At 37.0% G+C, this 27794-nt stretch overlaps 1 protein-coding gene across 1 annotated transcript in view; it reads right to left on the bottom strand.

Annotated features, from left to right (window-relative positions):
• The window catches only part of COL4A4 (collagen type IV alpha 4 chain), a 78772-nt gene that overhangs the window by 29572 nt on the left and 21406 nt on the right, over positions 1-27794 (bottom strand). The window contains exons 6-27 of the mRNA XM_042799850.1: positions 27023-27067; positions 25247-25363; positions 22410-22478; positions 22135-22170; positions 21304-21366; positions 20839-20874; positions 20620-20661; positions 19561-19641; positions 18363-18416; positions 17104-17163; positions 16446-16490; positions 15335-15388; positions 10524-10593; positions 8920-9024; positions 8150-8314; positions 7504-7596; positions 7010-7173; positions 3889-3961; positions 2483-2589; positions 1846-2029; positions 1318-1386; positions 156-260 (exon numbers count right to left, since the gene is read on the bottom strand). Of these exons, the coding sequence (XP_042655784.1) occupies positions 156-260; positions 1318-1386; positions 1846-2029; positions 2483-2589; positions 3889-3961; positions 7010-7173; positions 7504-7596; positions 8150-8314; positions 8920-9024; positions 10524-10593; positions 15335-15388; positions 16446-16490; positions 17104-17163; positions 18363-18416; positions 19561-19641; positions 20620-20661; positions 20839-20874; positions 21304-21366; positions 22135-22170; positions 22410-22478; positions 25247-25363; positions 27023-27067 (1837 nt within the window). The remainder of the gene's footprint in view (positions 1-155; positions 261-1317; positions 1387-1845; positions 2030-2482; positions 2590-3888; positions 3962-7009; positions 7174-7503; positions 7597-8149; positions 8315-8919; positions 9025-10523; positions 10594-15334; positions 15389-16445; positions 16491-17103; positions 17164-18362; positions 18417-19560; positions 19642-20619; positions 20662-20838; positions 20875-21303; positions 21367-22134; positions 22171-22409; positions 22479-25246; positions 25364-27022; positions 27068-27794) is intronic.

Below are 27794 nucleotides of genomic sequence, written 5' to 3'. Positions count from 1 at the left end.
AAAGGACGGGAAACTGGTAAAGATTCCTCTTCCATTAGCTTTTGCTGAAATGCACTTCCTGTTCTATTCTACCATGGTAGCTATCTTACCCTGCCTGTATGTATGCATTACAGCTTGACCAGGAGATCTCCTGGACTAAGAAAAGCACAATTCACCTTCTGGCCCAGGGATTCCTGCTCCTGGCCTGCCTCGATGGCCTTTTTGCCCATGAAAGCCATTTGGCCCAGGATGACCGGGGAGTCCTTTTAAACCCTTTGGTCCTGGAAACAGAAAGAAAGTATGTAAAAAACTGACAGAGCTCTAAAACGTGGGATCTAAGGAAACAGTATTGCATCTTTATCCCATACAAATTCATGTACTTTGAAGACAAGTGGATTTCATCTGCTTCTAACATTTTGGGCAAGACCTACCACCCGTCTCAACCAAATACACGGTTGCTGTTCTTCTAAATGGTTTGTTCCCTAATCCATAAACAGCAGACTGTAAATCACCAGATTTAAATTAGAAAAGAAAAAAATTTTAATGTTACAGGTCATCAACAGTATTAACTTAGTGAATGACAGGTGTCAACTCAAATCCTTGCATTCTCCTGTGCTATATGCTACTTCTGCAATGGTGCAGATGAGCTCAATATGCTATTCCTTGTTCTTTTGTGTCTATAAATGTAGGTACCACCCACAGTACTGATGTCAGGGAGCTGTGTAACATCATATTAAGCAGCTTGAAAATCCAGTGTCTCCAGTTGTTCTGGTCAGGATTTTCTGGGGTATTTCAAATGTTCTGCAGGTGATCACAAGCAACATTTTGCAAGTTCCTGGATGACTTCTTTGAATTTAAATAAAGTTGAACAAGTTGAAGTAATAGTAGTAAGTATTCAGATTTTAGGGCTCAACTGCAACTTGCCATGAGCAATAGCTTTAGAAATTACAGACTTGCAGCATGTCTTTGCCTCTCACACCTTTTTTTTCCCGGTATCCAGATGTGCATATTCTAGTTCTTATCTGACTCCAGCCATCTGTGTATTTTACAGACTCTCTTATGCATTTTAATGGAGGCAGGACAGAGGTCCAGGCTGCCTTTATTTAGTCATTTCTATGGAGGCAGCCTGCACACCTTCGATCGGGCAAACTGCAGCTGTCTGGCCCTTGATTCTGTTAGGTTAGTATATTCCTGTGTAGGTGCAGTTTTACATTTTGAGACATGTATCTGCTGAAAAACTAGAATAGTGTATCTTTTTAGGATAGCTTATTTTTTTTAATTAGCAACTTAAAGCTCCATTTCAATTAAAACCAAAAATTCTCCCATCTGTAAACATACCTTGAACACCTTTAAAACCTGGGGGACCTGGATTTCCAGGGTATGGTAGTGTAATGCAGACAGTCTCACCTGAAGCAAGAGGGAGAAAGAAACTGGCCGATTTGATTTTAGAATAAATGGAGTCTGAACGTTTAGTGTAATATTTCTGTGGAACTAACCAACTAGATGTGCAAAGGTACAGTTTATGCACATTTTTATTTCCATATTACTTAAGGTTTGATGGAGAATATTAAAATATATTTTTCTTACTACTGTTATACTCTTAACTCCAGAAAATAATTCCTCTGGTAGTGTGCAAGTGGCACTTTGCAGGTTTCAGGCCCCTAGCCATATTTCCACTAGTGTCCACTGCCAAATGCTGACAGTATCATACCTTTCAATGGCCAGATTTCACATGACCACTGAGCTTGCCAAAATTATTTTTCACTATAAATGAATAAAACTGTATGTAATATATACAAAACTGTAATGGATGCTACCAAACATGTATTTTGTTATTTGGTTCTTACTGTAAACATTCAAAATTACCTTTCTGGCCCTTTGGACCAGGTGGCCCAACACTACCAGTATCACCGAAGTCCCCAGGGCTACCTCGGACTCCTGGAGGGCCAGGAAACCCCAAACCCGGCAATCCCATCTGTCCTTTTACCCCAGGAAGTCCTGGAACCCCAGGGAATCCTTTATCACCTGGCAGTGGTACTCCAGAATTGCCCTAAAAGGAATAAATTGTTGATAAGAAATAACAAGACCTAATTTATTTCTTCTCTTTAATTATGAAAAGCCATGTTAGAGAATTGTCTGGAGAAACCACTCTTCCACAATTAAGTGACTACATGGATGATATTAGTTTTAAATATTCAAAGTCAATAGGAACAAAGGGTAGAGTTTTGTGGATGTTTTTTCTTCCTGATCCCATAATATCGGCACACAGTATATGCAGAAATTATATTCAGAAATACCAAAATAAACAGTTACTACTTCTAAACAAATAATTTTTCAACAGATAAAAACTATGATTTCTGATCTAGGCTAACATAGAATGATAAAATTGATTAATCTGATAGGAATTTGGAGTAGAATGGTATTTTTTCATTAAGTAGCTTGTCCTTCCATAAGACAACACATTAACTGAAATGGAAAAAAATTCTGAGTAAATCAAGCATACCTCAGCTCCTTTTTCCCCAGGCAATCCTAGTTCCCCGTCTCTGCCATCATTACCTCTTTGGCCTGGAAATCCTGGAACCCCAGTAGGACCTCTTTCACCTTTTATTCCTTAAAACAAATTGAAAAAAAAATAGTATAATATTTGCAATAGGTTTGTTTTTTTTTTTAATTTCTGCTCAGGTAGATGCTGGGTAACCATCCATCATATCTGTATGAAAATTTCCAGTTCTTGAATTCACATTTCTTAGTGAGGTATTTTTCGTTTAGGAAAGCAACATGTACTTGGACACCATGGAACAACTTGATCTCTCTGTAAAAGACATGTTTACAGGCACCACAAGAATGTGGCTTTTGTTCATGCTATATACAGAGTGAAAATATTTTGCTATTGAAATCAGTCAGAATTTTATTCTGGATTTCAGTGAAATTAGATATACCAATGCCATACGACGCAGAACATTTGCATCAATATTCCCAAAAGGTCCTTACTTTTTTCTTCCTTTACTTCTAGATTTCTCTTGCAATAATATTTATGAAAATGTAATTTTTGAATAAAGGACAATATAATTTTTCTAACCCAAAGATTCATTTTGCTGTGTTAAGAAATCCTTTGCAAATAAACAGCAAATGTTCTGCCCTGCTCCAACATCTGTAAACACACACAGGCATCCAAAGCTAAGCTAACTTTTCACAAACAATAAGATGGACAATCTTTTGTCTGAATAATTAGTTTAGCATTTCTAAGTTTTGCCATCAGATTGCTGTAGTTTGTTGTTCTCTGTTTCTTTTGCTTTTGCAAATTATAACCATAACTGTGGAGAGGTTTTGATCTATTTAATTACAAGAATTTCAGTTGTGCAACTGGTAGCCTATTGTTTCTCCTCAATGCCTGGTCAAGAGTAATTTTTAGAAATAGGAGCAGGAATCTGAATAGCCATTGAGATTTGAGTTTTTCCCAAGAAGGATGTTGGTGGTTTAAGTTGAGATAGCAGTTGGGATACTGGCATATGACACTTCAGAAAGTGGCTTCTGTACAATAATATTTCTTCATGCTTTCACAGTAATTGTATCCTGCTTAGTCTTTGCTATACAGATCTCTGTAAGACCCTGACTATCAATCACATGACATGAAAAGTCATTTGTTAGCTTCAATAACAAGCTGTTAAAACTGTTTTATGGTTCAACTATAAAGTGAAAACCACAAAACACTGTGTTGATCTTGTGTTTAGCAAGAAGAAAATGAACGAGAGAGTACCAAGAAAGCAGTTTGGATATATGTGACCTCTAGGCTTCAACAACTCGCTAAACTAATGACTTCATTAAAGAGAAGATAAATATGGTTTTCTCACACTATTGCCTAGGCATTGTATAGGAAATAAAAAGGCTAATGAAAAAATTTGTGTTTACCTTTTATTCTAACTCTTCCTGGATCACCTTTTTCTCCTTTTTCACCATGTTGTCCAGCAGAACCAGGTGTCCCCTTACCATTGACAAAAAAACAACAAAAACAAACAAAAAAGCAAAAAAGTCCCACCAAAAAGTTGTCAGTTATCTCCAGCAAGTAATCAATGTGGGGATGAAGGGGAAAATTAGGTACCTACCTCTTGCTCTTGCAGTGTTTCCCAAAACCAGACCAATAAAAGTAACATGCCAAAAAAACCCCACCTATCTCTTTTGACGTCTGTAGGGAGTTGTGTGAATGGCACCTGGCCGTTTCACCCAGACTTTGCCAAAGGCACAGATGCACAACTATAAGAAATTGTAATGCCAGAAGAATTGGATCCATGGCCATCTACAGCGGTGGCTATAAATGCAGGAATATTAAGTTGCGAATGATTCACCAACTCTTCCACTGCAGATATCAAGCCACAATCCACCAAGGCTACACAGGAGGGGGATCTCTGGAGTGCGGTGACTGCGGGATGAGGCTCTCTTCCCAGAAGTAAACACAGCACTAGGTAAGTGGTGCTTTTTTTGCTACGTGAAAGCCCACAAAGCTGCCAATAAAAATTTCATCTATATCTAGTTAGGTACCTGGTATTGTCAGAAGAATCTATGACTTGGCAGATTTAGAGAGGAAAAGAAGTGCTTTTCTATATTTTCATGCTGATTTGTACTCTCAGTTCTCCAAGCAGAGCGTGATTTGTATATCATCGTTGGTGAGGGTCTGATCTTGCAACAGTACATCTGGGTAAATATATTTTACCATGTGAAATTTACACAGTAGTAAAAGGTCACTGAGGTAGAAAAACTGCGGTATTTTTTAGCTGGTTTCCTCTGTTATTCAAAACCTTTCACCAAGAAATAACTGGAGAAAATATAATTTATAACATGATTTTAAATCATGACAATTGTAAAACAGGCAGGAGACTTCTGAAAAATGTGGCATATCTGACACTAGCAATGACTATTTGTTAAAATGTCCAGATCCTCAAGTTGGCAGTGACCAGTTATGAAAAGCAAAATGAGATGTTTGGGAAGAAAAGAGAGCAGAAATTGGAAAAAGTATACATATGTAGGAAATCCACTAGACCAAGCACTTCTGTATCAAAGTGAATTATTTCTTTGCAAACTGATTCCTTTGTACTTTTTTCTCACTTAAATAATCTAAGAACACCAAAGTGTTCAGGATAAGGCTTCAAGCTTTACTTCAGAACCACAAGGGCTAAAGCACACTTTCAAAAGTAACAAAAATATCAAAATCTCACATCATCCACTCAGGTAATAGGATTTTAAGAAAAGAAAAATAAAAACAAATGCAAAGCTTGTATTGGAACCAGTATAACAGAGCCTCTCTACCTCCTTCCTTCAGTCTCACAATTGTTTTAGTTTTTTTTTTTTTTTTCATTTTGAAATAAAATGTTCTGGAAACTTTTAAGCAATTCCTCATGTGAAAAAGAGTTCTGCTATTAAAACAAAACAAAACCTCAAAAAACCCAAACAAAAAAAGCCATAATGGAACAGTCATAAAGCCAAGCACATCTACATATATTTTCAAAGAAATAGCTCTCACACAAGAAAGTATATTAAAAAAATGCTTCTATTTGGCATCATTTTGGTACGCAGCATCCTGGATGTAAAATCCACATGCCAGACCAGAACAAGTGGAACAAAATCACAGCAAGCCCAATAAATCATCTTATAACATATTCCTGAAGCAGTTAGATTAAATAGTGTTTTGAATTATTGCTCACTGTGGTGAATAAGATAAACTATATGAAGCAAAATAAAGAAAATAAGTCTGTTTCCAAAACCAATACCTAGTACCACTGAGTTGGGCAACAGGCATCACCCGGTAAATTATTGACCCAGGAAACATATAGGTCTTGAGTTCAAATTTCCTATTTGTTTGTTCATCATGCTGATAGCCAATATTAAAGTATAAATACACACCTGACCTAAAGGTGCCTTTTAAAATATTTCTTCATTATTTTCTTCCCCTCACCTTGCCATGAAAATCTTCATGGGGTTTTGCCATGAAAAACTGGATGTCAGATTTTTTAACACTGGAATGAACTGGTCTTAGGAAAAAATGAACACTGTATGTTGATGTCAAATGAATCCAGTACTCAGAATCTTTACTACCAAAAAATTAATTCAGTTTCTGTTCTTGAGGAGCTTTAAATTGTTACATTGGAAGCAAGACAATCAAGCAAATGAAAAGTCTTTATGGTTATAGTAATTTTTCCTTATAAGAACTATTGAATCAAGGGCAAAATATTTATTCTGTTTCAGCTTCATTGCTAATATGGATTTCAGAGAGAGACAAACCGTTGCCTATAGTGGCTGATCCTTATGGAGAACAAACTGGCTGAATAGTGACTGAAAATGAGAGATGATAATGTAATATGGAACAGTAAAGGGATAAACACTAACAAATAACAATGCCTTTCAGACTCTGTGGTAGCGAAAGTCTCTACATTATGTCCAGATTGCCTCATAAAATAAATTAAGCATATCAAATAAATTAAGCTCTTAAATTAATTTCTAAAAAAGGAATAAAGGAAATGACTTGAAATGCTTCAAGGGTTCTTTTCTCAGACATTGCTGCCCCCTAGGTGGATGTTGACATAAAATCCATCTTGACCTTATGACATCATGCAATTCTTTGCCTTGATATGGTTTTGCTGGAAATGCTTTCCTTTGAAATAACTGAAAAGCCATCTTCAGTGGAGCAATTTGTGCATCTACAATGTTTTCAATAAAAACAATGGATATTCAAAACTAAAAGTAAAAACAAGTCAAAACAAAACAAGATGAGCATTCACAAGCTCTCCTAAGCCTCCTGACCACCTCACAAACACAGCATGGGATTCGGTCCCTCAGTGTAAAACTCTGCCCACTGCCTCAAGGGAAATCAGATAGAAGCTAATAAAATACATCCTCTAACAAGCCTGTAATAAGCAAAAGTAGATAAAACTATCAGATAGTTTTCCAGGGCAGTTCTACCACCACTCTGCTTAAATGCCTCCTGCGTAAGTGGTAACTTGATGTTATTTATTTACTGAAGCTCATGACAACTACTCACAGGGAGCCCTGGTGATCCCACTGCACCAGATGAGCCTGGGTCGCCCTTTTCTCCATGCCTTCCAGGGTATCCCATTTGTCCTTTCTTTCCTTGAGTACCTGGAGGTCCTTGCATACCACGGCGACCAGGAGGGCCAGCACTACATGAGCAGAGGCCTTGATTTCCTGTGTGAACGTGTCAAAGTTACATTGAAACAGCTGCAAAATACATATACAAAAAATACCACTGCCCTTCTTTTCTGTATATTGCACAGACCATTTTATCTCATTATGGCCTTCCAATGAGTGAAGCATACCAGTCCCTTTTTACACTGCTGAATAACTGCTGCACTGACATAACTCTGCTGACTTAGAAGCCCCAGTGCCAACAGGCCATTTAACTCTGGATTTTGATGGGCCTTATCCTCCAAGTTACCATAAACTTCTTGCAAATTTAGGCCTGACATATCCAGCAAAGGTCTCATGTCCCAGTTGTTGCTATCCAGGCATACTTACCCTTTTCTCCTTTTATACCTTTTCTTCCTGGAAGACCTATCTGACCTTTTGCTCCAGGTTCTCCAGGGATCCCTCTGTCAGTACAGATTATACCTTTGAAAAAACAAATTGTACAGCTACTATATATCAGGTTGACTGTTTCCACAGTTTAGGTCACATGTTCTCTGCTCCCTTATCTTGCTATCCTCATGTAAAAAGCTAGAGATCTTATGAAATGTTTTACAAGTCATTGCTTGTAGATCATACTACAAGAGTCAGTCTGGCTATAGTTGGTGCTGACACATTGTTTTTTCATTGCTACTACTTCTTCCTTTTTCCACTGTAGAACTTTATGACTCTTGTTTCTTTACTAAAGCATGCCGATTTGGGTTTCCTCCCCAGTCTGCTGTGTTTTTAACTTCAGGTGATATATTTTCAGGGATGTTTTTCATATATGTTACTTTGTGGGTTTAAATCACCCAGAAAACTGTGAAAATCTTGACATCAATAACTGATAGGGAAAACATGTTTTCTGCATCACATGTGAAGTTTGATATATCTGTCAAAATGCACTTTTCACCTCTGTTTTTTGTAGGACCAACAAAAGCAATGAATTCATCAATTTGCAGAACTATATTCTCGCCATATAAATTGCTGTTGAACCTACTGGGTAGTCCAGGTAAGCCTTGTCTTCCTGGCTGTCCTGGTAGGCCTGGCGGTCCAGGAAATCCAGGTCTTCCTGGGATTGATTCACCTGTTCCAGGGAAACCAGGGTCACCTTGAAAACCCTGAGGTCCTGGTGCCCCACTTACTCCTGGCAGGCCAGGCAGACCTATAAAGAAAAGAATGGTATATAGCCCATATGTCTTCATAGTAATGATTACTACAGGATATCAAAGAGAAAGTTACAGACCATCCAGAGCTATCCTGAAGAAGAGCTATTATGTAACAAAGACTTAAATCTAAATCTTTAAGTTTGCCAGGGTTCCCTGGAAAAGAGCCTCCTGCTTTAGATTTTCAAATACTTCTTCTCTTCCTCCCCATTATCTCTTTTCCAGACATCCCAGTTATTCTCCTTCCTTATACAGAACAAAGTCATCCTCATCACCTTCCTTTATATCTTCTTGGAATGGAGAAAATAATTTTTGAGCACAGCACTCCAGATACAGGCATACCATGGATTTACAGTTCATGGTAGCATCCTGCTTCGTCCTCTGTTTCTTTTCTACTAATTCATAATCTGTTTGGATTATTTTGGTTCTATTCTGGCCACTAAGTGCTGAGCTAGTATTTTTACTGAGCTCTCTGTAGAGATCAAATCCTTACTGTTGCTTACTGTTGGTGATTTGCATCAAGCAAGAACAAAGAACAGTTTTCTTTCAGCTGCTTTCTCTCCTATTGGTATATCGTTCAGATTTTGTGCCCTGCTTCTCTTACTTGTTCCATCATCTCCTGGTCTTCCTAGCAGGCCTGCAGGACCAATTGGTCCAACTGACCCCATATCACCAGCAGGACCTGGAAATCCAGGATCTCCTTGTGGACCTACACAGAAAAAAAGCATGTGAATTGAACACCTTATGCAATTGACAGCTTAAATCTAAATTAAACTGCAACCAAAATTATCATTTGGAAACTACACAAAACTAAAACACAGTAACTTCTTTTGTCTTATGAAACATTTTTAGATGTGTAACAATTTAATTTTAAGGCGGGAGGATTTGGTTACTTTTCTATGGATTCCTGCCCATTTCACAGGCACAGTTTTGACTCTTTGTCACTCCATAGTAGTATCTTCTTGCTACATATTTTAGAATGCAGAGAGAAGTGCTTGCCCAAAATAAATACATGTAGCATTTAAAATAAACGTGTATCTCAAGTTATACGCATTTGGCAGTGCACATGGGGAGGTTATTTCAGGATCATTCCACTTGAAATTATTCAGATTGGTAAAAGTATATTTTCAAAACTGCTATAATGAATAAATTTAAAAATTGGAATTACATAATGATAAAGAAAACCTGAATCAGACATAGAGGGCTTCATTAAATTGGAAAACAAAATATTGGTAGTAGTTCTGTTCTCAAACAATTCTGCTAAAGTCCCATTTCTCTGAAGAACGTACCCACTCACACACCATGCTCATGATTAACTTTAAATCTTACTTGAGATATTAAGCAAGGGGTTAAGTCTTTGACTGCATGGGCTGGAAATACACAGAAGCCAATGAAAAACAAATTTAATTGATTTTTGGACGATGCCCCTATCTAATGGGGAGGCTCTGCTGAACTCTAGTTGTGTTGTCTTGCTTCTGTGTTCACGATCAGCATTTGCTGCACTAGAAATACAATTTGTGATAAGTTTTCTGTTTAAATGTTCTTACAATACAGGTTCCACAAGCATGAGATGCCAAAGCAAATCCCTTTCAGGCAGCAGGCTTGGCTGTTCCCCACTGCCTCCTGCTATGAAATAAGAACTTCCACACACTTTTTCACTAATTAGATAGTAAAGATGGGGATAAAAGAAGCGGGGACATGAAAGCCCAGCCTGAGGTTTAGGTAGGAAGGTAGTAAGATTGACAGGTATTCTGTTAGGAATACTAGTTCCAGGATTTCACCCCTGCTATGTGGTAGGAAACTCAATTGTAGTCCAGTATCTGTGTGTTGTGGCAATTCTGAAAACAGGAATTCTAAATGACAGTAGGAATGCCAGTTTTCTTCTTTGCTATCTATTATGCATCATGGGCTTATTTTTCATAGCTTTTTCTTAAATATGCTTAGGTTCAATAACTCGGTATAGTCCTGCAGATCTAGCTGTGTCTGTATGCATAAAGATCTTTCATGCAAGCAATTAATCTGAAACTTGTATGTTTAACGTTGGTCCAGTAAGATCAGTGAGACACAAAACCCCCACAGAATGTGGCCATTAGGAAGATAATGTTTTAGGATTCTGTTCCCTGAACCCCTAGTGATCACCTTTAAACACCTTAGCAAAATAGGTCCTACACACTTTATACAGCAGAACTATTTAAAACTAGCTATAACCTTTTATAGGAAACAGCGGAGTTCCAACAGCTCCAGGAGGACCTGGGGGCCCTTTTTCTCCTGGATCCCCCTGTAAGAGTCCAACAGTAAATATTACTGATAGATACAAATATGCAGTGTGCTAGCATGTAACTGAGAATTTCAACAGTGATGGGGTATATAAGGATGTGACACATATTACCTGGGAAACTTGATTTTGACACTTTGTAGCATTTAAAACCAGGCAAAAAGATATAAAATAATCATTATCTTCCCGGATACCAGTGTCTAAACAGTAATATACCTATTACACATATCTATTTGACTCTTCAGAACTCATGAGTGCTGTATTTGGTTTCATTGATTTATAGTAAAGATGAATCAATTACAGTAAATAAGTACCCTTTTAAATGAAACATTTTGATTTAACAATCAAGCTGCAATAATTTGCTTTAAAATTCTATATCAGAATTTGGAAATTACTTCTATGATGACAGATAAACATTAAGAAAAGAGGTTTCATGGTCTGACAGATATTATCGATGGTAAGAGATACTCAAAGCTCTTATAAGAAGTTTTAAACATCTGCATCAGGAAAACGTAAAAGTGCCTACTAATGGTGAGGAAAATCACTTCTGCTTGGAGGATTTCTAAATTAGCTTGGATTTTGATACTTAGAATTGCAAGTGAAATGCACTTTAGGGAAGTCTTTTATGTGGCAAATTGTATTAGGCTTTTTGCTTTGTAGATTAGGAATCAGCCCTGCTCTCAGCAGCAAATGGGAACTGAGAAAACAAGAATGTGAATGTGGGAACTGCATAGTGAGGTTGCATTCCTGGGACTGGAGTTCAGGGCCTTTTAGGACACCAACGAGGAGAACTGGGACTGTAAAACTGGATACTCACTCTTATGCAAGTGAAAACACGGAGTCCATGCCTCTTTCTGGCCTTTTTTTTTCTTTTTTTTTTTTTTTAAATTGATATCTCTACAATATTTAAACAGTTCTGGAGCTGTCACTGACTGCTGTCCTCTTGACCTTTGGCCTTTTGGCTGGCCTTTTTCCTTTGACTGTATATTGCGGAATGAAATAACATCCTTGTGTCACCTCTGGCTGTTTTAAACAGGAATATAAATTTGTCTTCCCTAATGACATAGAAGAGTATGCTGTGTGGCCAGAAAGAAAATAAACCTAGCATTTTTTCTCCTCCAATAAACTTACAAAGTATTTTGAGATTTAAAATTAATTTAATGACGATAAAACTACCAAGGATTTGTACAATAGATGGATATGGCCCAAGTCTTACACGCTTTTCATGACGATTCTAAACTGACGCAACCAGAACACAAGAAAGAGCTGAAGAGTCAATGAGACAAGGTCAAAAATATCAGTTCTTGGTATCTCCTTAAGTGACAAATTCCAGTGGTAGTCTCTGAAAATCTCTGTCTTTAGGCTGTTACATCTTATGACCCTCTCTGGATGGTAGCTTCACAACTGCTGTGTTTTCACTGTTGATACACTGCCACATAGTGGCATATATATCTGTTTGGATTATTTTGTTGACTGATACTGTTTTCCCATAAAAATTTCAGGAGACTCAACTTGCCAACAGTTTATTAAAAAAAAAAGCTAAAAATGCCAAAAACATTCAACAGAAGCATCTATCTGCTGTATTCTGTGACCTGGAGTATTCTTAAAATGGAAGCTTGTAATCACCAGTTTTACTGGTATCCCAATTAAGCATTAAACACTGTATTTGTTCTGTAAGTTTCTATACCTTTTTATAATGTCAGTGTCCAAGAACATTTTGCATTGCCTGTAAAGACCATTTGTTATTTTAATGAGACTCGTCCCACTAGTAGCAGAGACAAATGGTCTCAGAGTGATTTCAACAGGACTCATATCCTCAGTTCTGTTTGGTCTGAAGGCGGCATTTTGGTTTTGGTTTTGGTTTTTTTTTTTTTTCAAATTTATCACAGAACAGCTGAGGTTAGAAGGGACCCCTTGTCCAACTCCCCCTGCTCAAGCAGGACCACCTAGACCTGGTTGCCCAGGACCATGTCTAGACAGCTTTAGAACATCTACAAGGATGGAGACCAGTGCTGAGTAGAGGGCAAGGATCACCCCCCTCAGCCTGCTGGCAGTACTTTTCCTAATGCAGCCCAGGATATCATTAACTGCCTTTGCAGCAAGGGCATGTTGCTGGCTCCTGTTCAAGATCCACACAGTCTTGCCAATGTCCAGGCTTAGACATCAAAAGGTAAAGGTATGCCAACAATTCCCTAAAGTTCATTCTTTGCTTTAAGTAACGGTTAACATTTGTAAAAGATGAAGTCTACTTTGAATACAACTGATTTTTCTTTCTGAGTCTCTTTCTTTCTCTTAAATCTGAATGCATCTTAGGTTATCTTTAAATGTGTTTATTTCAGAAAATCTACGTGAGGATGAGCTATTCTCAGGAGGGTTTTTAACTGTATTTGTGTTCCTCCAGTTTATGTGATTTTTAGCAGATCATAAGCAACACCTGGAGAGTCCAGATGAACAGTTGATGCAGTCTAGATAAATCTGCACTTTTCAGGAATAATCAGATTTATCAAGTTGTTTCCTAAGCAAAACTACAGCATCTGTGTAATCTTTCCAAACTTTGCATATCTGTATGAGTTAACCTGATTTTTTTAAGTTGTGTCTATATTTGATTTGTTTTCTTTTGCTCTGTGCATTAGCAATTGTAATTTCATCTTTCCGAATCATTACTGCAGGCATTCAAACCTTTCCCTAGCATAATCTGCCAACAATTAATTATTTTTTGCTTACTGTTTGTAGTGTTAATTGATGGCTCCTCGGGCTGTGGTCTAATCAATGGAGACTGAAGAATGCACTGTTTTGTCTATACAATTTCTTGTCTCAAGTTTGTTAATGATGCACCCAACGAAAATAATATGCACATTAGGGTGAGTACTTTTTAACAAAATGCTTAAGGTTTGATTCTACTTTTGGGGTGTAATGGACTGTAATGATGTTTCTATTTAAATAAGACATGCAGTGTTTCTGTCTAATTAGTGTCTGAATGATTCCATATTGTTGTGAAGTCGATAATGGGCAAATAGGAGAAAAATGAACATCCATGGGCAATTTTTTTTCCCCCATGTATAAATGAGGTCTTGGCTGAAGCAGCTGATCTAGCACTCTCCTCACAGTCCTGACTTTGAAACAAGTAAGCCTCTGACTAAAACAGCTGTTTTTATTGTACTTTTACTTATTTGCCCCATGCATTTGTCATTTTTCATTTGTAAACCTGGTTCTTGAAAACTTATTTCTTGCTTTTTCTTTGTCTGCTTTCAACGATCTCCTTAGCAGTACACTACTTATGGCCAGTTTGCACCAGCCACAGTTTACTTCCTTCTATCATCATAGATTATGTAGTGTGTTCCAATCTTAATTTTCAATTTACAGCACAGGTGTTTCTTGCTCAAACCTCTTGAGTGTCATTCCTCTGATTTCATGGGCACAACTAACTGTGCTTTAAGAAGAGTTACTTTTTTATATGCAGCTTTCCAAAAATATTATTTCACAGGGAAATAAACACTTAATGACTTTTAGATTTCAGAATATTTAGAGCCAAGTTCATTAGTGCCACAATATGTACAATATTGGTTTTGTCCTCTGTACTGTGGTAATAACTTTGATGACCTTTTTCAACCTAGCTGTCTTTACTGATGATCCTGTCACCCACCTTCTTCACTGCAGCATTTCAATTCTCCGCTTGCTCATACATTGCTGACCACTTGGACTCTATTGCGGTGACTCCCTAGACCTTTTCCCTGGCTAGACTCACTGCTGCTTCTACAGTAGCATCCAGAATTGGTTTTTCATTCTGAATGTGCTTTAGCATTGTAGATTCCATAGAAAATATAATAGTTCCCTTCATTCAAGTTTTTGTTGTTAGTCAGAATTACAACATGATCCAGTAGTCAGAACTACAATATGATCATTGGTTCTGCAGCCTGCAGAAGAGAATTCCTTAAATTTATATCCTGAAATGTCACTAGACTGGCACCTGGGTCTTCTGAAATTGTATCAAGCCTCTCTCCCATGCTTTTCAGATGAATATGCTCTTTTACTGCTTAGCTCCCTGACTGTGACACCTACACTTCTAATCCCTAATGCAAAGCAGCATGTAGTTTAAAATAAAAAACAGCTAGCGTCATCTAAGCAAGCAAAAGTAGGAAATGTTTAAACAAAGCTGGTGTGAAGAAGTCCAGTTTCCATTGTGGTAACCATCTTGGAAAAGCTACTTATGTGAGCAGGTTGAACACAGGTAAAAAATTTTGGTAAGTCATGCAAACAAGCCCATCTGAATCAAATTTTGCCACCTCATTTGGTGCTAATTATCATACTAGTTCATAGACCAAAGCTTTTAGGATCATACTGCTACCTAAACAGCAGTTTCCTTTACCTAGCATTCCTGTCTGGGGAATGCAGCTCAGCCATGAATAACTTGCAGAGTACTACAGTTTATGGATTAGATAGCTGTACTGGTATAGTAAAAGGTAACTGTAGACAGTTGGGATTAACCAATTCCTGTGGAATGCAAAATGGAATTCCCACTCTCACACACACCAGGCAGAAGTGTTTACTTGCATTGTTATTTACTACCATGGTGTTGAGTAACCATGACTATCAAGAAAACAGTAAATCTTAAAAGTAATTATGACTGTATAAAAGGAAATAATCTGATAAACCAGAACATTTGGGAGGAATCACTAGCATTTATATAGGGGAGTATGTGTGTGTGCGTACACACATGCTTGTGTGTTTGTTGGGGTGTTTTTACCTGTATGCCTGGATAGCCAGGTTGTCCAGGAAAACCAGAAAATCCCGTTTCCCCCTAGAAAGGGTCACATAAATGTAATTCAATTAATCTGTTTAGACATTAATGTAATTAATTGAACAAAAACCAGTAAGGCAGTCATACAATACTGTCTTGTTATAACAGCATCTGCAGTGTGCTTCAGAAAATTCACTGGCTTTGTACAAGAGATGGTATGTTTCATAGAATCTCTTCTGTTAAAAAAAAAAAACCCACAACATGTATCACCAGGTTATTTAGACAGTGGTGAGTAGATTCAGTGTAGCTGGGGCACAGAACTAGCTGGAATACAGAACAGCAGATGCTGTCTGCTTAATACAGCTGACATTGGTTTGCTGCCTGCTAAAACCATTATTGCATGGAAAGCAGCTCATATCAGCTCCTCCTCTCCTTTTAGGACCTATTAATGTATTCATCCATCCAGGATTCAAACTCTTTAGTTAGGCAGTGGTAAAAAACAAAGTAAAAAGTAATTTTGCAAATGAAACAGTCACCTGGAACATAACTCTAGATGCAGATATCTATATATTATTGTGATTTATGAATAGCATGATCATTACCTTAACTACATTTGAAAATGAGCTGGGGAGAGGCAATAGGAAAAAGGACAAGATATAGATCTATATACCTACATCCATTGTTCTTTACTTCTGCAAGATGTTGTAAATTCATAACTAACATTTAGCAGACTTAACAGCAAAACTGGAATTTCTTGAGCCAGAAAGATGAACAAAACATGCATATAACACAAAATTACACAAACAGTGCCACCAGGGCAAACAAAGTTAACATGCTGCATAACTTTTCTATCATGCTATAGGCAAGTCCCACTGGCTTTTCCTCCTGCTTTCAACTTCAGACCCCGTTAGCCAATTTCAGCCAATTTCAGTGAATGGCAAAAATTCAAAGACAAAGAGTTCATACAAATTCTGTGGCAACAGGTAGCAGGACAGAAAGGAAGGAATGCAACATAAGCTATCAAATATGTAGAAATTCCAAATCCGCACAAATCCACAGAAACCCAAATCTCACTGATCCCACTGCTCAGGGAGCTGCTTATACTTATACTTCTTACCTTCATCCCAGGAAAACCTGCAGGTCCATAAGAACCAGGATTACCCTGATAAAAGCAAGTAGAATGTGAGCTAAAACAGTAAAAGCTTATTCAAAATTACACCTGTTCAGAATTGCTGAGTAGTTAATATTCCTTACATAATTATTACTTGGGATATTTCCCAAAAACTTTGCAAAGTTTGTGCAAGTACTGTATTGAAATTGGGCATGAATTCAAACTATAGACCAAAGTAAACTAGACAGGTCTTCACTTAATTTTTTATCATATTGCACCAAGCACAGTAGTGGACATGTTGCTCCATGTGAGCATGGTTATGCAAATCAAGCACAAGCTGCTGTAAGAAGCTGCCATCAGCACATGTGAGTACATTTAAATTACTGTGTTAGTACAGTGCTACTCCAAAGAAGCTTTGTGCAGCTCTAAATATTTAGAGGATAACCCTACAGATTTACTTTCTTTACAAGGACAGAAAGTGTGTATGAGCTTATGTTTAAAGTAAGTCCCAGCCCAGGACTCCTCAATATTCCATACAGAAAGTAAGACAGATTATTTTAAAAAAATCCTTAAAATCCTTGGAAATGCAAACTTAAACTGCCAAATATGTTATGAACTTAATTATAGTGAATTTGTGAAGTAATTTATTCTGCAACTTCCTTACCCGCAATCCAGGGAATCCAGGAATGCCTTTTTCACCTTTTTCTCCTCTCCCAAGTATACCCTGGAGCATTCAAAATACTTTGTTTAAACAAGATGCTTATTGAAGTTTGCCATAAATTTTATTTTTTGTGCATGTTTATTAAGTTATATATATATTAGGTTAATGGATCTTGTTTCACATGCTAGGCTCAGTCACTGGGGCTTACTTCATACAGCACCACTAGCAGAGCCTACATAGCTTCAGTTATTCAAGGAATCTGCTGTGATTTCTTCTTCAATCTTAACATGCTTTCAGCAGTTTAATTTTTTATTTTAGGCTCTGGGCATCTTTTTGCATCAGTCAATTTCTGAGTTTCTGCTTCTAACTGGGCAGCTAGTACTGGAGCAAGCATATAAAGCCCATCTTTTTCAAAATCAATCTGATATAAAAAGATTGGGTTTGTCTCCTTTTCCAGTGCTAAGTAACAATGGCCCTTTTATGATGGAAAATTACTTTTTGAAAAAGTACTAGACTTAGAACTCAGAAATGTGATGTTCAGGCTTCTCGTTTCTTCTCTTCTGCCTACAAAGCTAAAGAAATTTTTAACCTAAACTAGACTCATTCTTTTGTCCCCAGTTATCTTCTGTTTTCCTGGTATCTGGTAGTTTCCTGCCTGTGGATTTTCCTCCTCCAAATCTATCAGCAATAAAGACTCCAGAATATTTTTTGTGGTTGTTTTTGCTCAGCATGCAGGAACTCTTTACTGGCACACCAATGTTTAAATTAATCATGGTGACAGAAAAAGCAAAGCTAAATAGATAGCATACAGCAACTCTTTCTCCAAACAGGTGGCTCTGCTTTCTCTACTCTTGAGGATACCCATAATGAGAAGTTAGTGTCTTTTCCTAACATACTCAGGGAAACATACATCATGTCCCACTAAGAACACATACAGATCTTCTCTACTTCTCTTCTTGAGAAAAAATAATCTGTGCTTCTCTTTTCTTCACAGTCCATTATGTGTCACTAGCCCAGCTGGAAACAACACTGACCTTTTGCTACCAGGCAACATTCAATAAATATGTATAAAACAGACTCAGAAAGGTTTTCCAAAGGGTTTTGAAATATTTTTGCTTTTACACTGATTTAAGTGATGATTAAATTTCACAGCACAAATGCTGTTATTTCTTCTATCAGCTTGTGCTTTAAAAGACTAACTTAGTAACCACAGAAGGACTTTGCTAGCACCATGAAAAAAAAAAAAAAATCACATCACTTACTTTGGGTCCACGTGGCCCTCTGTATCCTGTTACCCCAGGCAGTCCTTTTTGGCCCTACATATACAAGGAAAGTTTTTGTGTATATTAATATGCAGGATATATCTATGTGCTGTTTAACTTTTTTTAAGTCTTGTTCTGAATTACTGCTGTTAAATAGTATTGTCTTAAGCACTGGGCCTGTTCCTCTAGAAGTACTAGGCAGTAGAGAAACAAGAAAAACAATTATGTACTGATTTTTATTTCTGCTAACACTGTCAAACCAGCATAATGACTGTGGAGTGAGATAGATGTATGTTTTCACTTGCAGGGTGAAAAGATCGGGGCTTTATTCCTACAAACATGCATGACTGTTTTTTTTTTTGTTTGCTGCTCTATTTAGTTTGATGCAAGTATTCACATACATAAATCTACACTTTTGTGCATAGACCCAATCTGAATGGGATGCATGGCATTTGCATAATCAAAGCCCAAGATCCAATACGTGAAATCTGTTGGTTCTCTGAGTTGAGGCTGCAGGGGCTGGCAATGCCAAATTCACCTTTTGATTTGTGTATTTGAGCAAATCAGACTTGAGGATATAGAGACTCCAATATAGGGTTCCATAATGCAATTTTTGTAACTCCTGTTCTTTTTAAGCAAACATTCTAATGTTTTAAGGTACACAACTGTGGCTACAGTAAGTGTGATATTGGAAAAAGTACAGTAAATAACAGGAACTTGCATTAAAAACAGACAACAATATCACACTTAATTTTCATCTTAAAAGAGCACCCTAGAAGGGTTAGGGTTGATAGTTCAAAACATTACATTGAAGAAATCTCAAAGAGAATAATTACCAAAGATCTGAAAAATAATAGTGTCCATGAAAAGCCACAAAAGAGATTCAGTAGCAGAGGAACCAACTTTCCCTGAGATGCCTGAAATACAATTTGCTAATGACAAAGTTAAGAAATCCAGAGCAAGGGCAGCAACTTCTTTCTGCATCAAGACAGTCTTCCCTCAAGGACACAGGCTGAAGTACACATGGGGTCTCTTCTCCTGAAAGCCTGTAGGAAGGATGCTGAACAACAAGATTTCTGATGAAGCTGGTAATTTACTACAGAAAGAAAGACTTGTCCTATGCCATCCTTGCAAAAATTACATCACGAGACTGTACTTTCCAAGTTGACCACAGTTAAATATGAAGACAAATTAGCACCTTTTCTCCTTTGAACAGCTGAGCTCCAGGAGGTCCAACTAACAGTGGTGACCCAGGTGGCCCAGGAAGTCCAACGTCACCCTGTGGAAGCCAGAGGAACAGCACAGAGACATTCTGTTCCATGCAACGTTTCAGTGAGACTCACCATGTTTTCCTGTTGTACTACAGCACTACATATTTTTGTACTCATTGAACATGTACTTGTAATAATAACTGTAGAAAAAATAAAGGTTTGTACTGAGATCTCTAAGGCTCTCTACTGTCTTTCCAAATGAGCAAGGTTGATGATCTTAATCCCCTCCTCTTCAGTCATTAAAACTAATGTTATGGCTAAGGAAATAAATGAGAACTGTGTACTCATAGCTCTTGCTCTGAGTCTGTACAGAGATAGTTACAGAATTGTCAGATCTCTTGTGTGTACTCATATTTCAGACCGAAGCCTTTGAGCGCAAGGCTTTGCAAATGTAAAGATTAAATTATTGATTTACTGTGGAAAGTTGTGGATGTTGGAAACTTGCATGAATTCTAAGAAGTGAACGTACAAATTCATAGAAGGAAAATCAAATATTCCACATTGATTCTGTAAGTCCTGTGTGTGCTAATGGGTGGAGTCTGGGAAAAGAATTGTTATTATGTGCTTGTCCTTTTCTTACACCCTTTCCATGGCATCTGTTGCTAGACACAGCAAGAGATGAGATTCTTGTGATTTATCTGGTACAGCCACTGTTACTGGAGGGTACTGTTGTGATTATTCAGGCAGGTCTATACAGAAGGTAATTGCTATGTAAATGCTAAGTAACATATTGATTGTTGCTTTTCAAAACCCCCAGAATATGTTTGAATCCTGTATGCAGCTCACTGAAGGGGAATCACTTCTGCACAGAATTAACTGAGTCAATAACTTGTATTACTACTTCCATTCTAACGTGATTAGTGGCACTACACAGCCACAAATAAATGGGTTCCAAGGAACCCAACAAGACTCTATTATACTTCTAATTCTACAGCAATAATATATTTAATAATCTCTGTTTTCTCTAATAATATTTATTTTCTTACCGGCTCCCCCTTCTGTCCATCCACTCCAATACCTGGGTTTCCCTAGTTAACAAAAAATATACACAGTTTGAAGACAGAAAATGCTGACATTAGAATTTAATCAAGATCAAGTAACTCCTTTGAAAAACTTGGTAATAAATAACCATAAGGTACATTTCAAATATTTGTATAAAATACTTTATTATTTCACTAACAACTTCAGGAAAAGTCATTGCCTACCTGTTCACCTGGCAATCCAGGGTATCCTGGAATACCCTTTAAAAGAGAATGAAGAAAGGTTAATGCATCTGATTTGGAGACAGCTTTGCTTTGAAAATTACCTCCTCTTGCCAGTAGCACCTAGAGGCAGAATTTCCTCTTGGGACATGCTTCTCCCAGAGTAAAATTTACTTCACCTGGTCACTGCTTTCAGGAGGGCTGAACTCCGGCTTCCCACCTTTCCTGTTCCCACAAATCCCACAGACTGCCAGGATGAAACGTGTTCATGCATGCGTAGGAAGGAACAACATATTCTCCAATTCCTGAACTTCCAAACTCACAAAGTAAGGTAAATCTCTCATTTTATCTTCTGCCTCAAAAGTTATTTCTAAGATTTGATTGATATTAAGGCAAGTTCTAAAATTGGTAGACCAGAATTTAGGCATATCGTGGAAGTGCAAAGCTGTGTAACTGTGGTGTTCTTACAGGCAAGCCTGGTTGGCCTGGGTATCCAGATGCACCCATTGTACCTCTTGAGCCTCTGGGTCCCTGGAAAAGATAGAAAAAGGTCTGTTTGTAAAAATACCATGAGTGTACCATATTCTCCACAAACCTAGTCCCTCCAAAATACCTGCAGCACTTGGACTCAGTCTACTGGCCACTGCATTCTACCCATGGCCTGAAGTTTATACCGTGCCTGAAACCTCACTGTCACTAGAGCAGCTTAGCACCAATTTCTGGGTAATACTGTACAGATAGCACAAAATGCACAGTTACATGCTATTAATGAGTTGAAAGAATACTTTGTCAGTAATTCTGCTACAATGTGGGGACTTCATACAGTTCATCAGTGAATACATTTTTGAAGGGCATAAGAAGAGGAACCCAAAGCCATTAAAAGTGTAAGTCAGCAACAAAATTAAACTCTCTCTTCTTCTCATGTTTTTATGGCCAAACTACTGTAGCGTGCTACATGTTCTTGGGAGATCCACCAGATACTGTTGAAGAAGGTGTCACATCTCTACACATCTTGAATTTCATGGAGAAAACAGTCTACAAACTGTGAGTATCAGGTCAACAACTGCTCAGTGCACAACTAATACAGATACATATGGTCTGTTTCTGCTCCATTTCAGCCAGATGAACTGGTCATGGGGTCAGACTGTAGGGACTCAGTGTTTGTTAGACTTTATTCTGAAATTTTGCTTTTTAAGACAGACAGGGAGAAACCCCAGTATTTCTTTACTGTACTAAGAAGGAAACTTTGAAAGATCTTCAAGACAAAAAGCATGTATAGAACCCACTGACTGTACTTACGGGCATGCCGGGGGGTCCAGGATCACCTCTGTTGCCCTGTAACGACAATCATTTAGCGAACGAATCATTATAAGCTTTGTATGGGTATTTCTAACTTTATAGCCTTTAAGATCACAAGCTATCTGTTCCAGTTATATATTTGCTTTTAAACCTTTTTTTTTTTTGCACCAAGCTTTATTAAGCAGTGACAAGTTATGTGGACAATTACATTGGCCATATATGTTTTCCTACAATATGTGATTTTTTTTTTTTTTTTTTTACAATCAGATACTTACTGGAGGTCCTTTTCCAAAATGTGCCACATAGACTGAGTTTCCTTTTTCTCCTTTTTGCCCTGGATTTCCCTTTAAAGAAAAAAAAGTCATTTAAAACATGATCCACTTACTGATACCCTACAATTCAGTGGAGATTGAATGATAATTTCTCAGGCTGTGCTTTTCTGTTGCCCATAAATCACTACGTAATCCACTAGAACTACTATCACTGCATAAGCATTTTGCAGTTCTTTAATAAGACCCTTAAAAGTAAAACTGCCTTCTGTACAGTTGAGCAGACTCCTGCTCTGTTAGACACTCCTTAGCTCAGCTTTTGGGTACTTCACTACTCTACAGTCTTCACAAATCTTGCCTTTAGTATAAAGTATATTAATATGCCTAACTTTTCTTTCAGTGAGTCAGTGGCTTTAAGTATTAGCACTCTCCCTTCTCCAAAAGTTCATGTTGTGATTTAGAGGAATATCTAGTGTGATTCTGCATACAGTTAAAAAGCTGAAAGTATGGACTGTTACATGCGTAATCGTCAACATTTCCATCTATAAGGAAATATGTTTTACAGTCCATAACAAAATATAATTCTGATGCCCAAAGGCCCTGTATGTTCCCATGGTACTTGCTGTGGAGTCCTTTATAAAATTTTGCCAATCTTAGCACCCTCAAAACCTCAACCTGACTTAGTAGGAACAGGTGATTGCTTTTACAAAATTTAATTGTAATGCTCAATTGACTATTAAATTAAGAACATGATATGTACATACCTGAAAAACAGATATATTAAGACATTATTCCTGAAGTCTTCTCATTTGAAATTCAAACATACTGGATATAATTTAACTAAGTTAACCACTAGTGATTTCAATAAAATGGTGTACTGTTTTTCATAGAATTTAATCACTTTAAAAATTTCCTGGTTTCCTGATATTATACATTAGCTGCTCAAATCCTCATCTCAGAATGAAACAGGGAAAGTACTTAACCTTGGAATGGTACAATAAAAAGAAGAGTTACAGCTGTCTGCAGCTGGATATAGCTACAGTAGACTGGATGCAGATTATAGATCAAACAACAGCTGCTAGGGAACACATTAAACACATCAAAAGTTATATTTGTCTTTGGTAATTTTATGTGTGTAATAAAACATCTTTATTAGATTCAGTTTGTTACCTTCTACTTGAGTTAGGTAAGGGCTTACAAATGGAAACTAATTATCCAACTTATTGGTGAGGTAAATGTACTGATTCTACAAGGTAACAGAACTAAAGCAGATGAATATACATAGAGTTAAATTAAATGATATGGAACGTTATAAATAATAACATAAAATGTTAGCTTAATATGTAGTCAAGTTGGTACATAGTGAAACAAATTGATTTAAAAATAGACAATCTGCATAAGAAGGTTGGAATAGCATTCTCGTACACAAGCAAATATGGTTACCATGTCTTGTTTTTTTCTGGGTAGCTAAATTAATTTGCACTGGAATTTTACTGTGCATATCCAGGGCTACATGCCTATTGTGTCTCCCATTCTTTGTAGATTGCAAATACTTTTCTAGGCCTGCCAAAGAGCATGCTCCTGCAATTGGGAGGATTTATGCTGTGATTTGTCCTATGACTCATTTTTCCTTTATGTCATTTGGCTAATTATAAAAGGCAAAACTCTATTTTGAAAATAAGTGAGAAAACAGGTAAATTATAGTTTGAGCAGAAGTCATTTTACCATTTGGAAGGTCAATGGATTACCTTGAGAGGTGTAACAAATGAGGTCATTACCGAGTTGTTTCTCAGTTTGTGCATTTCATAATATTTATTACAGGCCCAAGACTCAAATTGTATGGTTTTTCTAACTGCTATATTTTTGATAGCATCTTTTCACTCTGGTGCCCACTGCACATTTTTTGATTCCCTATGGCTGAATCAGCATCTTATTCAGCTCCTACTAAACACTTGACTTTTCACGTAAATTGCAGTTGTTTTTATTCTTTTAACTAGAAAATTTCAGGGAAGCTCTTTGACCAACTAAACAGCTATTAATCATTCAGAACTAAAACTTTTTTCCACAAAAGGTCATAAACAGGGAACTAGAACTGTTCAGCAAAATTTCTTTGGAACTACAGTAATTTTTATCCCTTACTGACATAAATCTGTGCTTTACTGCTAACACAACTATTTAAACGATTTTAAAGTGCCTTCCATTTTAACAGCAAAAGTAAACAAGATTAAAGTGCTGATTTTAAACATTTTAACTGAAATAATTTCTATATACACAGATAAACACCCAGGCGAGATGAGGTGTGCACAGAGCAGTCATGAATAGGTGTGTGTAAAAAGTGGCACTGTAAGAGCATGATTTTGGAAGAGATCTACTAATACATTTGTGTGATCAACCACTAAAAATCTTTGTTACAGGACGTAGACTTGTTGAAGCTTCCACTTATTGCTAATTCATCTCACATATATCCCTACTATTAAGGCTTTTAAGAAATTTCAGGTATTGATAAACGGTATGATGGTTTCAAGCTACTCATTCTCAGTTGTACTTCCATTAAATGGTATTAGCTTTGGTGTGGTTACATACTGGGGAAACAAAGCAGAATTCAACTCTCAAGGTAGACATACATACTTCAAGGATATAGGCACTTATTTCACATTCAATCTTAATCTGTTAAGGTACCAAGTGTCCTTCATTCCCATTAATTATTGTAAGAATGCCTAGAAATTCATTGTGCAGTGTAAAGCTAGTGCCATAGTCTAAAACTTCTTTCATTTTAAGAGCGTTTATTTTGGAGAGGAAATGTACATATACATTCAGAGACAGTAGAAATGACTTTCACATACATAAGGACCTCTTGGTCCAATATAACCATTTTCGCCCGGAAATCCTGGATCTCCTCTTGAGCCATTGCAGCCATCGAAACCAGGCTTGCCCCTGGGTCCTTCGCTTCCTGGTAATCCCTGGAAGACAGTTTAATATTTATTAGAGATACACCAGGATAAATAGGGAATTACTTTTTAAATTAACACAACAGTTCAGAAACAAAGTATCTCAAATCTGAAACAGAGGACCTCTCACAGTGGTCCTAGCTTCACAATCTTAGCATTAGAAACGTTTTCTGTTGTGATCAGTAGATTTTTTTTTCATGTATGACAAATGGTATTTCCTATCTTTTTCTTTGATGCATAGCAAATATAACAGGGACAGCAGTGGTTAAGAGGGCCAGGCTGAGCTCTCAAGTCAAAAAGTAATGTGCTATCTTCTCAGAGAAAGCAGACTCTAGCCCTCTAACTATAATCTTTCTTGTGGTTGTAAAGAAAAGCTAAAGAAATACACAAAAGTAATCAGCCTCATATGTTTCAATTGATAGGATAAAACAAGGTGAGAAAGGACACAGCTTGACTCAAGTGCACAGTAATCGCAGAGATTATGACTATACATTCAAGAATTGAGGAAGTAATTTTCTAACCTAGCAAGAAATAACCAATGTCCAGATATGGGTTAGTCCTACTGCAAATTGGACACTAGGAAATACATACAATGACATTTCCCTTGGAATGATCTTTCCATTGGAGGAAAAATTATTTTCACAGAATTAAACATTTTTATAAGGAAAAACCAGTAATTTTGACCCACAATAATGTTTTGGTGTTCTGAAAAATCATCAGGAAAGTATGAAATGTTTTTGTTAATTTTACCTTCTTCCTATCTTTAAGTTTCTTCATCCCAATTTGTGGATGCTGGTTTTTTAATTAACATTCTTCATAAAAAGAATATACATTTCTTGAGTTTCTTTTTTGTGCTAAATTTTGGCCTTGTGACCTCTACAGTACATAGGCATTCAGTCCCATTTTCAAGTGTGGACAGCTGACAAGCAGATGCTAAGACACCCACACAGTTTCTCGTTCTGATTTCACTTTCAAAATTCAACATATTAACTCAGTTTGATCCATATGAAACTATTAGCAGCATAAGAATTCAGTTTTAACAAACAGCATTTTTCAAAATAGTGTATCTAAGAGATATTATCTTTCTTTTACCACACCCATTTCCACACTGAAGAAGACACTCAGAAAAATATATAAGTGCATGCTTATAAAGATATATTGAGGACCCACTTTCCTTCTTCAGTCCCTATTCAGGTTAAAATTGCTGGACTCAGTGGTTACTTTTTTTTTCCTGCAAAAGGACTACAAGAAAAATCAGAACATTTGAACAGAAAGCAGCAGATCATTTGAGATACTTTCAGAAATTTTAAGAATGCTGCAAGCAGACTACAGCCTGCTATAGAGCCTGAGAAAACAAACTCACTGTTTTTAGTGCTAGAACTGACACATACTGTGTTGACATGGGCTAGTCTCTACCTTCACCGCCCCACTCCTGCATGAAAATTATGTACTTACCCATTGGGATTTTGTGGAGTTTGTTATCAATAGTAAACACAGCTGAAGTTAAGCTGGCTATTTTACATTTTTGCAAAACATGTAATTCAGTAGGTGAGATGATATCAATAGATATAAAACCAAATAATTTATTGAGTGTATTATTCTGTTAGAGGACTTACTATGACTTTATAGAAACTGTAATTTTTTATAAAGCAATATTAATTCAATACGTACAGGAACACCATCTAAACCAGGAAATCCTGGGACTCCAGTGGGCCCCTAAAACCAGGTGACATGAAAAAACAAAGTTGCTGAGGTCATTAACTCTTAAAAAGAATGAAAAACAAGAATATGTGATACTATATAGCAAGAAAAAAGAAACAGTCTCATCTGAAATATGAATCAAAAGATGTAATTGTCAGACATAAATATCTGAAAAAAGTTATATGGGCTTAGCAAGAGACTAGTGCCAATAGCTACCCACGTAACAGATGGCACAGTACAGGACAAATGTCTAACTCTCATACTCATTCATTCTACGAAGATTATAAAATGACGGAGAAGGGAAAGTTGCCTATAACTTAGAAAATAATTCTGTATGTAATTTCACAACCCTGCTCCTGTTTTATTAATACCAGCAACACAATTTCTTTTTACGACACTGATGTTTCAGGTATGCTAGATACCGACATTGCTGATTTCAGTCATCTGCTGAGATCAGTTGAATTAGACCATTAGAACTAGTATAAAGTACCAAGAGCCCTGAACTGCAACTTATACTACATGAGTGGTAATAAAATTCTGATTAGTGTACAGCACTTTTAAAAGCACCTACTCCTTCCAGCTCCACATTCCTCCCACAGCCCTCTTTGAGGTTAAGGAAGATGACGTGATATGTAACAATCAGAGAGTGGGTATGTTTCATTTTGTTTTATGTCTTCTGATAATTCTAATTTTGCAATCCACAGCAAAAATCCCCTGAAACATTTTTTTCAAGAAAGCTGTA

The sequence above is a fragment of the Tyto alba genome, unplaced genomic scaffold (genome assembly GCF_018691265.1).
Source record: "Tyto alba isolate M040663 unplaced genomic scaffold, T.alba_DEE_v4.0 Super-Scaffold_10, whole genome shotgun sequence".
In the NCBI taxonomy this organism is placed as follows: Eukaryota; Metazoa; Chordata; class Aves; order Strigiformes; family Tytonidae; genus Tyto; species Tyto alba.
This window is presented reverse-complemented; position numbering and strand designations above follow the sequence as displayed.